Here is a 14,933-nt window from a genome sequence, read left to right as displayed (position 1 = left end):
ATTTCCAGAAAGAAAGCTTGTTTTCTTGTGAGGATGGGTATAGTTTCTGGGGAACTAGAAAATAAAAAGCCCTCATTTAATTTATTATATCATGATTCCCAAAATCATTTATGGTTGATTTCTAAAAATTTGGACTTATTAATCATACGTCCCAAGAACTGTAAAAGCACAAAACAAATACAGATGTAGGCTTAAAAGGGACACATACCACTTTAAGACAAGTTTATATTGGTCTCAGAGGTCCCAAAACATGCCTGTGAAGTTTGTTGCTGAAAAAAACACTCTAGTACAGGATTTTTGCTGGTCTAAAAACTCCTCTGTTTCAGCCCTGCTCTGTTTCTGTGGCTTTAAATGTTACTGAACTGTCTGACTCCGCCCCTGGCTTTCTTCCAAAGGGGGAGGGCCAACTGCACACGGGGGCGTGGCTCACTCCCCATATGACATCATCAGGGGTAAATCTGAGAAAAGCTTGTTTAAGCACACATTTTCAGAAAGGTGGAAAAAGGGGATTGTGGACAGGCCAGGGGGGACATATTTTTGCTTGAAAAGCCTGATAAAGTGATTTTTGCATAATAAGAAATTATGTCAGGAAAAAAGCTAAAATAATTTTGCCATAAAAAGAAGTCACTAATTTATACAGAGAAAAAGAGCTGAGTAAAACATTAGAGAAAACAAATAAATAGTCACTTGCTAAGAGGATAGTTTGGTATTTTTAAAGTTGTATTGTGTAAGGTGCTTGGCGATAGAAGTGCCATTAGCTTATGTTGCCTCATTTTACAAGACTTGCTTAGGCAAGCTAGGCTACATAGCGCCACAGATGTGTATAGCTATGGGGATCATACATTTTTATTGATACTGATACCCTTATCAATACTCCTTATTGATCCAAGTCATTATCAAAACCACTAACAGTACTTTTCTATAGTTTGGTGGAAAGACAAAATGTGAACAAATATTTAAACACAAAGTGGTCTTAGCTGAGTAGCGCTTGAGTTAAAAAATTTGGATTCAGTATGTCACATCTATTTTATATACCTCAAATACAAACACATTCTTCATATTCACAACTGTATTTAGTGAAGTTTCTTGTCAAAAACATACATTTTCCTATTTTTAGCTATTCTTATATTAGCAACTCACAGCATGCAGCCTGCATCACTCCCCATCCAGAGTTCCCTGCCATACTAAATGCTGATGTTTTACCGACATTCTTCAACTTTTTGTGAATGCATTGGCGAACTGACTCTATGTAAGTTTATGGCTCCATTTTTCTAACGGCTGATAATTAGACAAGCTATGCACAATATGTTTCTGATAAATGAAAACTGGGCTAAAATAACTAGGTTGAACTTAATTTGGTGTTCCCAACGAAGCCTGTAGACACAAACAGCTGCTAGGATATGCTGAGGTGAAAAGGCACATAAAGGTAGCTGGAGCTTGCTTTGAAAACAGAGGCTTTCTAGGTGAAAAATACAAATGCTTCAAAATTTTTCAAAATAGTGTGCTATTGAACCAGCACTATTTTGGCCCATTTTTACCTAAAACTCACTAAATTATGCAGCGAAGCTATACCCATCTGTGGCACTCCAGTCTCATTCTGTTTTAAGGGGTTAACGATCACTGAAATCTGTGTAGGCTGATGCCACCACTGTTACCAAGTACCTCATACTACCCAACTTCAAACGTACTGAAATATCCCTTTAATGTAGGAAGTTGGAAGAAAAGAATATATGGATAAATGTCCGCTTAGGGCTTCCAAACAATTGTTATTACACCTTACACCTTTCTCTGATATTATAATGCCATCTGCTGTTACTATAAACTTACATGTATAACTTCAGTATGTTATTTTTGTCTACCTTTTCTTGCAAAGAGAGCTACAGACATATTTAATGCATACAATGCAGTGTAGTGGTCTGACATCATCATCTTAAATTGTCCAAGAGAAACAGGAGTGTCAGACTTAGGACTGTGTTATAAATTATTCAGTGCTTTTGGAGCATAAAAGCTAAAATCAGATTGTTCAAGTTAAAGTGAACTTGTGGGACTTAAAACATCAGTAGAGTGGGGGGGGGGTAAGGCCCTACTCAACATAAAAGTTATGTAAGCTGGTGAATGAGGATTACTCTAAACCTAATCCTCCTGATATAGTGGCAATTCTCTGGTAGTTGGGTGTATTTTTTGTCCTCACCCTACCCCTCTTACCCTAATCCTCCTTACAACGTAGCAGTTCTCTGGTAATTAGGTGGGGTTTTTTATCCTTACCTTAACTCTCTAACCCTAATCCTTCTAATATAGTGGCAATTCTGTGGTAATAAGGTGTTTTTGTCTTAACCCTACCCCTCTTGCTGTAATCCTCCAATATAGTGGTAATTCTCTGGAAGTAGAGTGTAGTTTTTGTCCTTACCCTACCCCTGTTACCATAATCTTCCTAAAATAGTGGCAATTCTGTGGTAATAAGGTGAATAAGATGAAATAATCATGGAACATTACGAGACGGAGATGTTTTAAAGTTAAATGCAAAGCTGGAACTACACTCCAGACATGGCTGCTGCACCGTGTCACTCCGCCCAGTGGTTTACTCAAGAAATAGTTCCGAGTATTTGCTTCATGTGTCGTAATGTTATATAATTACACTTTATTATTTCATAGCATGGTGAATGTGCAGGTCACAACTTATCCACAAGAACGTTTTGGAGTTGTTGGATTGTGTATTTGATGAGTTTGATGAAGGAAAGCAAAAATCCATCTGCTGGCACGCCGGTAGTCGAGTGGTTAAGGCACATGCCATATAAGCAGGCGACCCGGGTTCGAATCCGGCCCGTGGCACTATTTCCTGTATGTCTCTCCCCGCTCTCTCCCCTGTTTCTGACTCTATCCACTGTCCTATCAAATAAAGGCAAAAAGGCCAAAAATAAATCTAGGAAAAAAAAAATAATAATAATTTTCCATCTGCTAACGTAGCGTTAGGTGTGCAGCTGGTTTAACCGTCCCCCCAGATCTAGAAACAGCTTGCACCGACAACTAAAGGAAACAAACCCATTACTAAGACTATAGGAATTATGGCAATGGGCGAATTTTCCAAAATGTTGAAGTATCCCTTTAACCTCCTAATATAGTTGCATTTCTATGGTAATTAGGGTTGTTCTTTTATCCTAACTCTAACTCTCTAACCCTAATCCTTGTAATATAGTGGAAATTTTCTGGTAATTAGGTATTTTTTTCATCCCGGCCCACTGACCCTAACCCTCTGACCCTAACCCTCTTAATATTTGGCAATTCTCTGGTAATTAGGTGTTTCTTTTACCAAGTAATTTCTTAGAAATAAGATGATGATTTTCTATATAAGGTAATTTCTGTTTTTTGGACATAAATTAAAGTGAGTCCTGCCTGAATAATTTTCCAGTAATTTTAAGGGTTAGGCTTAAGTTTGGGGGTAGGGTTAGGGGGTTAGGATTAGGGTAAAGTACCACCTAATTACAAGAGAACTGCAACAAAATCATAGAACTTAAGTAGCTGTATTAAGTAGCTTTTGAATGCAATGTTATGTGTGTTTTTATTTGATGGGAGGAAAATTATAAATGGGAACCCTTACTAAAAATCTACGAGTATGACCATCTTATTATTCTCTTAACTATGGTGTGTGATAAAATTAGTCCTGTTTTTATATACAACGGTGTTTTCCTTACCGTTAGCATAGCAAACATGCACTGGCAGACATTGAAGGCATGTCTCCAGTTGTGATAGAGAACCATTCTGTAGTTCTTCCTGACCGTCAGCAGCCATCTGCACAGCGTCTGCAGGAGAAGACAGAGAGAGAAATGAGTACACGAGTCCACAGCCATCATGAGGATAAATTAGCATTTGGCCTCCTGAAGGAGCAAATTCAGTCAGATATTGAGAGGAAATAGATAAGGAAAGTGAGCGCTCTCACCTCATAGTCAATCTTAAATTTCTGCACCATCCCCAACTCCATAAACATCCTCAGAGCAGCTGTTATCATGGCGTCGACGTCCAGTGAGAAATCATCAAAGGAGAGCTTATCGATACCCAACTCGCAGACCAGGGGGATATTAGCAGCCTGTTTCATGGAGGTGGGAGAAAACATTAATTAAGGAAGGAGAATATGAGGTCAGAGAGTAGGAGAGGATGGAGAGGTCAGGGGATGCTGTGCCATTTACAGATGATACATGGAAATATGGAGACATGCTAATTAAGACTCTGAGGAGTCATTCAGAAAGGGTTAAGATTAATGAGGGAGCTTAGAAAAGGATTGTTTACTATCAGAGCTCATCCACAAACCTAGCTGTGCCATAGTAATCATCTATGGCTCTTTCTTTAATTATTATTCAAACAAAAGCATGGAAGACGTACGTGATTCCAATTAACCAAATTCATCCTGAAGCTTCTGTTTCGTCTGTGTTCAGTGTGGTCTAATGAGCACAACAAGATCATGTCTTTTCCGCCTCTAGTCGGCGTTCATAATCCAACAATTTCATGCTTTCTAGCCTGCATCTTATTCCAACAAGTCCCGGCACTCTAACAGATCTGTGTCAGTGTTTCTCTCTGCTCTCCAGCAGACATCAGAGCGCAATGTTTGCCTGTCAGGTCAGCTGCTACTCTCTCAATCCACAGCTGCAGGTTACAAAATGTCAGCCAGGTTTGTTCACCGCTGCCATTTGCACTCCAGTGGAATCCCAGTCAAGTGTCCTCCGTAAGGTTTCATATGTGGGGCAGTTATGAAAGAAAGAAAGGGGGAGGGGGGGCAGGCAGAAGGATCACATGGGCACACTGGAAAGCTGGGTTCCTACTCTGCTGTAATGGCCACTGGGGAAATTCCTACACATGAAAGTGTGGGAAAATAGGTCATATCTATATTTCAGAAATGTCATGCCAATTAAAAATGTAGATATTTTGATTTTTTTCATCTTCATAAATAATGCATTGAGAATAATTGCCTATTGATTGGAATAATTTATTCCAAATACCACAATTAGTCTGTTTTCTGTGGGGAATTCTCAGTCTATGTTTACCCTGCTGCAGGAAAATGAAATCTTGAAGAAAGAATGCCAATAATTCCTCCCTGTTAAATTTTTCCATTTATGCTGATGAGACATTGTTACTTAATTATTATATCTTGATTAAACTGCTTTCATTATAAGCCACGATTTAAAGATTTTTACCTTCCAACAAAATTTGGGCATCAGGACTTAACAGCTCTATTTTACTGCTGATGTTGTGCATCGCAATTTTGTTAATCAGAGGGGTTTCAGAGAATCATAATGGGACTTTAATATCTTTGTTTTTCTCTAATATGTCTTAATTGAACTCAGTGTAAAGCTTATACATTAAGGAATGCATTAACAGAGGTAGAAAACAATAAAATTTTATTAAGGCAATTACACACACCATCAGAGCAAACCTGATGATCCCAAATTGAGAGTGATTGCACCGTTTTATACAAGAACAGACTTTTACCACCAGGATAGCTGAAATCAGAAAATACTCCTATAGGTCCTTTGGAAAGGCGATGAAAAAAAAAGCTACTCTGACACAGAGGTATGAGAGGAATGAGGTCAGTGCACCAGCATGAACTCTATTGTTTTAGGAGCTTTTGCTTCGAGGCTGTAGTGGCTTGTTGTGAGGATAAAAATACAGAGGGAACAACATAACAATGGGAAAAGCTGCAGTTGCATATAGAGCTGTAATATGTGCACATAATTAAATGTTGTTTGAGAATTACTTTGTTAGATGTAATCTGAAAGGCTTTGAAAAATTAATCGAGCATATGGGGTTAGTTTGGTCAGGCCAAGGATTCAGCGCTGTCATATAATTGAGATCAGCTGATCTCACGCAAGCCCTCATCAGCCGATGGTCCGCTGATTCACTCTAAGCACGCTATCGGCTAATCACACTCACGCTGCCATATTTAAACTACTCTAGCCAATAAACAGCTGGCTGCTGAGATTCATCCCCATAGCATGATGCTGCCACCAACGTGCTTCCCAGTGAGGATGGTGTGCTTGTGGTGATGTGCAGAACATTCACCTTGTTGTCTTTAAACCAAAGAACTTTATGCCGCTGTATGCTTCGGGTCATTGTCTTGATGGATAACTAATCTTCTCCTGAGCTGTAATTCTCTTACAGACTGAATAAGATTATCCTCCAGGATTTTCCTGTATCAGCTGCATTCATTTTACCCTCTACCTTTACAAACCTTCCAGGATTGACTGCCGAGAAGCATCCCAACAGCATGATGCTGCCACCACCGTGCTTCACAGTCGGGGTGGTGTGTTTGTGGTGATTTGCAAACATAGCATCTTATCTGATCACTAAAAAGCACACTTTGGTCTCATCAAACCAAAAAACTTTCTCCCATTTGATTCTGGATTCTCACATGCCTTTTGAGGAACTGTAGTCAAGATTTGATATGAGTACAGGCACAGGTGGTCTCCTGGTTTAAGATTCGTCCCATGTATGGGGTAAGCCTGGGTTCGGAACAGGCCTTTGGCACTTTCCCACATGTCTCTCCTCTGCTCTCTCATCCCTGTTTTTACAGTTCTATCCACTGTCCTCCGATGTCAATAAAGGCATAAAAAGGCCAAGAAAATAAATCTTTAAGATTTAAAATTAGTCTTCTGTTACAGTGTCTTTCTCGTTGCCACTCTCATAAAGTTTTGACTGGTGAAGAACCCTAACAACCACTGTTGTTTGCAGAGTCTCTCCCATCTCAGCTGCTAAAGCTTTTAACTCCTTCAGAGTAGTCAGAGGTGTCTTGGTGGCCTCTCTCACTAATATCCTTCATGCTGCAATGTCAGCAAGAAAATGGCGGAGTCAGTTTGTGTCTGGAATCACGGGGAGAGAGCTGGAAGGAAGGCCCCTGTAGGGACCCTGAAGGGGTGAAAATGACCTCAGCAAAACAAGGATGTTGGAACAAATTTCGAGGTTTGAATATATTCGAATATTTAAAAACACATTAATATTTGAAAGCTGAAGTTACTATTCGAGCATGTTTTTAAAAATATTTTTACTGTTTATAATTGTTCTCAAGTCTCTCCCCTCTCTCCTTGGCCTCTACTTCACCTATATGCAGGTGTATGGAACAAATGTTTCATCACATTACACGTGACATGATGAACAATAAAGTTTTCACACTCGAAACACAGAGGCATGGTGCACACACTGGTGGTGATTTGGCAAGTGAGGCTTCGCTACCATTACCTGTGCATCCCGGGCACCTCTGTCAGGGCAGAGAGAGTTTTCTCAACGGCTGGGACTATAGAGAACAAAAACGCTCTGCTCTTAATTCAGACGACGTGGATCGCCTCGTGTTTTTAGGTAGAAACATGTAGGGACAAGATAGTTCGACCATTTTTAAAAATGTTTTGTTCACTATAAACATGATGTCATCACCGCTGTAAGCAGTGCAATTCAATTTATTTTTGTTTGACATTTAATTTCTAACCTGTTTGTTTGTTTTAAAATTGACCATCAGTGACAAAATACTGGTGCAGGTGCATGTGTTTGCACTTAAAAAGTACATAAAAATTAACATTGACTACTGTTGCTTTTAGCTCATTATTTCTTCATTGCAATCTGTAATGTAATATTAGAGGGTGTTCTAGTGGACAAATGTGCATAAATATTCAAATATAATTCAAAATCTGTAAAAAATAGTAAATGAAATTCGAATGGGCCTGTAGATAAATATTGACAGCTCTACTGCAAAGTATATAGAACTTCTGACTGACCACTTTCTTCCATGGTACAAAAAGAAGAACCATGCCTGACAATGCACCATCATGCTACAAAGAATACCTCTGTGTCATTGGCTGCTATGGGCATAAAAGGAGAGAAACTTATGGTGTGGCCCCCTTCCTCCCCTGACCTCAACCATACTGAGAATCTTTGGAGCATCCTCAAGCTAAAGATCTATGAGGGTGGGAGGCAGTTCACATCAAAACAGCAACTCCCGGAGGATATTCTGACATCTTGCAAAGAAATTCAAGCAGAGACTCTCCGAAAACTCACAAGTTCAATGGATGCAAGAATTGTGAAGGTAATATCAAAGAAGGGCTCCTATGTTAACATGGAACTTGGCCTCTTAAGATGGTTTTGATTGAAATAGCTTTGATTTCAGTAAATATGACCTCCTAATTGCTGAAAAATCAACAAATGACCATTTTCAGTTCTTTACAGCCTTTAAAATGTTTTGATACTCTGTGGTGCATAATTTGGAACAGTGCATTTTGAGTTTTTTTTATTAAAAAAAAAAATATCATTGGGAGGTTTATTCAGTAAAATTTGAATTATGCTCTGATGGTTGATGACTTGAAAATTATATTGACTGTCATTTGCATCGAATCTAGATATTTCGGAAAATCAGAGAAAAATACCATTTGCGTAATAATTTGGAACGTGGTGTAAGCAATGCCCTGCACTGGTTTAGACTTAAATGTTCATGCTGACCCCATATTTTGAAAATATCTGAATCTTTTCCACTGGTCCAAGTATGGATGGAAAAAAAAAGACTTTTCCAAAACATTCCCATGATGAAAACAGTCAAAACGTGTTACCTTGAACTTGTCAACTTCAGTCTTTGAACACGTGGCATGGTAAGACAGAACCTGCAAAATAACAACACAGTGTCATGCAGTTTATTTCTCAAATCATTAAAATAGCCCATAAAACTTTGGCTGTGGCTTGAGAAAAAGTACAGCACACAACCTTTACAGCGGTGCAGTGGATCCTCTTTATGAGGGAGTCAACATTCGCCCCTACAAGAGCAGCGATGTCAGCCCTGATTCCATCGCCATGTTCCCTTCATTTCCTGAGAGAAATACCTCGCTCAGACCTGCAGCTGCTTATTTGATCATAAATGCTCATGTTTATTCAGTGCTGCCAGAAGCAATGCATCTACATATTAGTTCATTCTGCTCCCCTCCTTTTAAACGTGCTCTCTCTCTCTTCTGTGCTTCCTCTATTGTGAAAAAGAGGAGTGCTAACTACTATAATGCACCTGAAAGATCCCCATTGTAATCTAAGGACATACTGTAAAGGCTGACTTGTGCTGAATGGTTGCATACTGCAGGGCAGATGAGGGATTGCTTTTCACTGCCTCTCATTAATTTTCAATAAAACCTTTGTGAGAAGGTTATCTACAAAGAGAGATCAGCACTTTTTTTTCATGCGTACATTCTTGTGGAAATATGAGACCAAAAAAAAGGAGCCAAGCACAAAGACCCCAGAGAGAATAAGTAAGAGAAGATTTTATATCAGCCATGCAGCAGCAGTGGTGTTTTCGGACTTCTGGGTAAATGTTTCAGCACAGAACATATGTTGGCTAGAAATGGAAATTAAGACGCAATTAAAGCAAATGGGACAGGAGAAGAGAGAGGACGCAGAGGGGAAAATATATCTGAAGGAGGTAATGAAGATTAACCAACTCCAAGAGCACACGCGCATGACATAAAGAGAAAAAATATAAGTGTAGCTAAATTAAAATTATTGCTCTGAAAAAATGCAATATAAATAGAAAATTCAAGGTGGGAAAATCAAACATTTCTCCTCATGTTGCAGGTCCATTCGATTTATGCACAAGTATCGTTCACTTTTTTTTTTAATTCACAAAACTGAACCTGATAATTCTCTCTATGTGACTGCGAGAACAGAACACCTCCTTGTGGGATAGTGTTGTGGTTTACCGCCCCTCCTTTTTGTTTTCTTTCCTTTTGTTAGCATTTATAAATAGTTGTTTTCCCTCCTCCACTCTCCCCTCTTTCCTAGTCCCCTGTGAGAGAGGTGGGTGTCATATGTTTAGGTTGTTATTTAAATCCATCCCTTATTAATCATATTGTTTTTTTTTCTCCAGTGTTTAAGAGTACTATAAGCTGTGTCACCCACTGGTTTATGAAGAGGTGTTTTGAAGTCCATCACTGTTGGTCGCCATATTGAAAATGCTGTCCAATGCTTACTTTCGGACTACCTAGTATCAGGCAAAGAAGTTGAGCTAAGGAAATTCAAACAGCTCCAGCATGTCCACCTTTTAAATAAATACAGTCAAGCCTTGATTAACAGGTAAGCTTTAGCCTTAATGTATAAAATCAGAGTAATGGCTAAACGTGTGCCCACAGATGCTATAAACTAACAAGGATTTAGAAGAGCAGAAAGTGCATATCAAACAGCCACACCCGATAATGTATTTGTGTGCGTTTTACCAGAACTTGTGCAAAACTGTTCTCTTCCCAAGTCTGCATCTTTGAACCCTAAGAGGAAAGATCTCAGACACCGTTACTGTGGGTATGCCGTGTCTGTCAGAAGAGAAGTTAATGCTGCGTTCAATTGTACTCGGAACTTGGATAAATCCGACCTCTGAATCGGAAAAGTGCAATAGAACGGGCCTTGAGCTTAGGATTCCGACTCTGGATTTCGGGTAGGATCCAAGCAGCCCGAGTCATGGTATGGCACACCGTGAATGGTAAACAGAGTCACTTTCTCCTCAGCTTTTACTCACTTTAGCTTCATTAGCTTTCGCAAAATCTAACATACTTTTGCTAGCTATGTGTTTAACATAACTATGAAAGCCAGTGTAGCTACAATAGCTTAAGCAATGTGAGCTTTATCAAACATAGCTAGAACTAACTTAGCTTTCATAGCAAACATTAGCTTAGAAGCTTTGTTTCATAGATATTTCCATTGAATTGCGTGCTTAGCTTTAGCTATATAGCTACATTATCTACTTAGTTTATGCAGCTAATAGAGCTGCTTTAGCTATAGTAGAGTATTTTCATCGAGGACATTTTTTTTTCTGTAAGCAGACTATTAAGTTGGTTGTAATAAATGTTTTGTAATGTGGTTTTGCAGGACATGTTTTTGACTAGCAAACATAGCTACATAAGCAGAATATAGCATAGCTACATGTAGCTATTTTATTTCAATAGCTAGGTTAGTATAGATATACAAGAGTTTCCTGAGCTTTAGCTTTAGCTAGGTTAGCTACAAATCTGCATTATCTGCCTAGTTCACGCAGCTACAGTATTGGAGCTAGGCTACATAAGCTGTGTTACAGTGTTTCATGGAAGACAATTTTTTTTCCTGTAAGCAGACTGTTAAGTTGGTTGTAATAAATGTTTTGTAATTTGATTTTGTAGGTCATGTTTTTAACTTTTAACTTTTGGTCTGCTAGCTAAAGCTAACATAGCTACAGAGGCAGTTGATAACATAGCTACATGTAGCTAATGTTGCCTCTATAGGTAAGTTTCATCAGTTTAATGACTTCACATGCATTTGACCAGTGTGTGCACGTTTTCTGCTGAAAGCTGTTGTTGATTGATGTAACCTTTGTTCTATGTCCTGTTCTAATGTCATATATGTGAAACTTATGCTGCTGTCTTGGAGATTTTTGAATCTCAATGGGAATAAATCCTGGTTAAATAAAGGTTAAATAAATAAATAAATAAATTCATATTAGAATGAACAAATCAGTAAAGTAATGTTGATTTAATCTAAATATAACATCAAAATATTTTCTTTACCTGGATTTGCAGATAACTTAATTTCACGGCAAGTTAAGCTAATTTTTGTACTGTAGAGTTATTTGATCTGTGTAGGAGCTGGAGCAGTCTATGGTTTTCATGGAGGTTCTGTTTCACATCGTCTTTTTAAGAATAGATTAGTGGTGAGCAAGGCAAACCCCCAGTTACACTTACATCCAAAGCTACGGACTGTTTCGCCCAAGACTTCTTAACCTGGTCGTACATGATGGTGTTGTTGATGCCGAGCCCACAGAATATCACAAATGCCTACACAAGAAAACAAAGAAAAGTCATTTTCAACAACAAGAGCAGTAAACAGAAAGGTTTCTGTAATGCTTTAGTGATACTGCATCTAGTGTACCTCAAAAAGACGCTGGTCTGCGTCATCGAAGGGTTTCCCATCAAGCCTGTTCAGCACTTGGGCAACACCTGTTACACAGAGTCAGTTTATGCCTTTAATAAAGACTAACATTAACATTAGCTAGGCTGCACATAATAACCTGCATGTAATTAAAAGAGGATCAAACCCACACACTCACGTCATTTACAAGCATTCATTATTCATGCAAATTGGGCACTGTATACAATAAGCAACCGTTAGTGAATTTATGTAGCAATATCTTCTGAGTAGAGAAGTTTCTTTTAAACACGTAGACACACAAATAGAAAAAAAAATCTGCATTCAATTAAAGCTATCTTCTCCACTTGTTATCCACAGTGTTGCAGCCTGATTGAAGCTTTTCTTTATTTGACAGCAGTATTCCCTGTCCGGATGGCTTCACTCATCATGTAATTAAAAACAGACGACGGCTTTGTTGATAAAGCACAAACATTTAATTGATGTAGACTGACGGTCACTGAGAAATAATGAAAAAAGCAATTGAACAACACATAAGCATTTTCGCTTATCTCTAAGAGGTCAAACAGACCCGCCAAAGTGACGTTTTAATTTTAATGCAAAGCAGGAAATCCATGGAGGCTAAGCAGGGGCTATTACAGGCCCTGAAAACAGTTTTCATTATGGGGTTATTAAATTTAAAATACAGAGCAGATCTCTGCTCGGACCGTTTATTTCTCCCTGTGTGAGCATCAGGAACATCTGTGAGCATGTGAACTGTGAAGGAAGGCACAGTAAACAAAGTAAACCTGAGCATTTTAAACCCTGTGGTTAAAATCATCTCTAACTTTAGCATGTTCCAAATGTACCAAGTGTTTTTATGACCTCCAGAGAAATGAGGAAAAACACACAATAAAACATAACAGTTTTATCATTTCTATTTAAGTTGCTTATATTACCTTTTTGAGTACTTTGAGTTATTAGTGAATTGCACCTTTTTTAAGCAGTCATTAGTAAAGATGTTTAGACATTTTTTCTACATAGATATTTTACAGTACATATTCATTATGAAAAAACCTCTTGTATGTCAAAGTCAACAGCTTTCTCTGCCACTCCAGAACATTCACCTTGTTGTCTTTAGGATTTTACCCTGTACTTTTACAAGCCTTCAAGGATTGAATGCTGAGAAGCATCCCCACAACATGATGCTGCCACTACCGTGCTTCACAGTGGGGATGGTGTGTTTGTGGTGATGTGCTGTGTTTGATGTCCGCCAAATATAGCAGTTTGTCTGACGACCAAAAAGCATCATTTTGGTCTCATTAGACCAGAGAACTTTCTTCTACTTGACCATGGAGTATCCCACATGCCTTTTGGCGAACTCTGGTCCAGACGTAATATGATTTATCTTCAACAGTGGCTTTAGGCAAAAGTTGTATGCAGAGTCTCTTGCATCTCAGCTGCTGAAGCTTGTAACTCCTTCAGAGTAGTCACTGGTGGCCTCTCTCACTAGTCTCCTTGCATGTTCACTCAGTCTGAGAGGACGGCCTGATCGAGGCAGATTTGCCATATTCCCTGCATTCCTTGATGATGGATTTAACTGAATTCCAGAGGATGTTGACAGCCTTGGATATTTTTTTTGTATCTATCCACTGACTTATACTTTTTAATAACCTTTTCTCTGAGTTGCTTGGGGTGTTCTTTTGTCTTCATGGTGTGATGGTAGTCATGAATACTGATGAACCAGTGACTGGACCATCCAGACACAGGTGTCTTTATACTACAATCACTTGAGACACCTTCCCTGCACTCAGGTGATCCCCATTTGATTAATTGTGAGACTACAAGCACCAGTTGGCTAGACCTCTGCTGAATTAGGTCAGTCACTGGTTGAGGAGTGAATATGTATTCAGCCACTTATTTTGAATTACATATTTTTGTTTAATTGACATTACTTTGTAGAAATCTCTTTCAACTTCGACATTAAAGAGTTGTTTTTTGTAAAAAGGCCAAATTATATTGACCCTGATTGATTTATAACATCAGTAAAAGGGTGAATATTTTTATACAGGCACTGTATTTTTGTATTTCATACTACTTGAAAGGTTTATGCTAATGCCTTCAGAAAGGTCTTTAAGTTTGCAAAACTGCTACTGCATTTGCACAGTGTAAAAGTACTTTTATTTTCAAAAAGGAAAACATTTAATTTAGGGAAAATACAAAGTTTTTAAAGCTCAGCATCACATAAATGATGCTTTTTTTGATAATAGTCAAGCCCTCTGTGTTCACCATCTACCCTGTGAGCCACTTTACAGCAGGCACACTTAGGACATCCTGATGTGATCAACAACAAGGCTGTTATTAGCCCTCTTCAAGTTAGGGATCAATTCACATGTTGTTAGTCTTGGGTAAAAATCTGGATCCTGACGTTACATACTTTGATATGTTTTGTTGCATATGTTCATGCTAAGCTGCTAAATTCTAAATGATATTACCAAAACATCACAGTCCCTCAAAAAGGGATTAAAAAATGGCAATGCCATTCTGTTGATTGATAATAATTTCTGAGTGTGTATCTTGTATTTACTGTCTTAAACCTTGGCAGATGACAAAGGGACATTCTGTCTAACCTAATGTGTCCTTGACTTAAGGTTTTCATCTCATACTGCTTTGTTTGTATAATGGTTTTTCACTCCAGATCCTCAGGTGCCACCCACACACTGCATTTATTTCTCCCCTCACTCTTTGTGTTTCTTTTCCTCTCCCCTCCCCAACAAATGCACTCACACCTACACAAAAAAACACACACTCACACACACAGAGCATACATGGACATCACACACAGACCTTCACAGGTCTTAACCAACCATCTGCAGCAGAAATGCTGATCACTTTGCACTCAAATAAAACTAATGACTTCCTGCGTCAGATCTCAGTGGACCGAGCGGAGCTGCTATCATTGCTCCTCCCTGCAATATCCAGCACTAAAACCAGACGAGAGATCAATGATTTATCAAAGTGTCAGTGTGGTGTTAGGGCCTGGGGCTGATACACAAACACGG

At 38.7% G+C, this 14,933-nt stretch overlaps 1 protein-coding gene across 1 annotated transcript in view; it reads right to left on the bottom strand.

The window, feature by feature from the left end:
* pde11a (phosphodiesterase 11a) overlaps positions 1–14,933 on the bottom strand; it is a 73,005-nt gene that overhangs the window by 26,037 nt on the left and 32,035 nt on the right. The window contains exons 8-12 of the mRNA XM_041806386.1: positions 11,896–11,963; positions 11,709–11,801; positions 8,577–8,627; positions 3,935–4,081; positions 3,690–3,797 (exon numbers count right to left, since the gene is read on the bottom strand). Of these exons, the coding sequence (XP_041662320.1) occupies positions 3,690–3,797; positions 3,935–4,081; positions 8,577–8,627; positions 11,709–11,801; positions 11,896–11,963 (467 nt within the window). The remainder of the gene's footprint in view (positions 1–3,689; positions 3,798–3,934; positions 4,082–8,576; positions 8,628–11,708; positions 11,802–11,895; positions 11,964–14,933) is intronic.

The sequence above is a fragment of the Cheilinus undulatus genome, linkage group 15 (genome assembly GCF_018320785.1).
Source record: "Cheilinus undulatus linkage group 15, ASM1832078v1, whole genome shotgun sequence".
NCBI classification, from domain to species: Eukaryota; Metazoa; Chordata; class Actinopteri; order Labriformes; family Labridae; genus Cheilinus; species Cheilinus undulatus.
The sequence above is the reverse complement of the archived record's forward strand: the minus strand, read 5'-3'. Positions and strand labels throughout refer to the sequence as shown.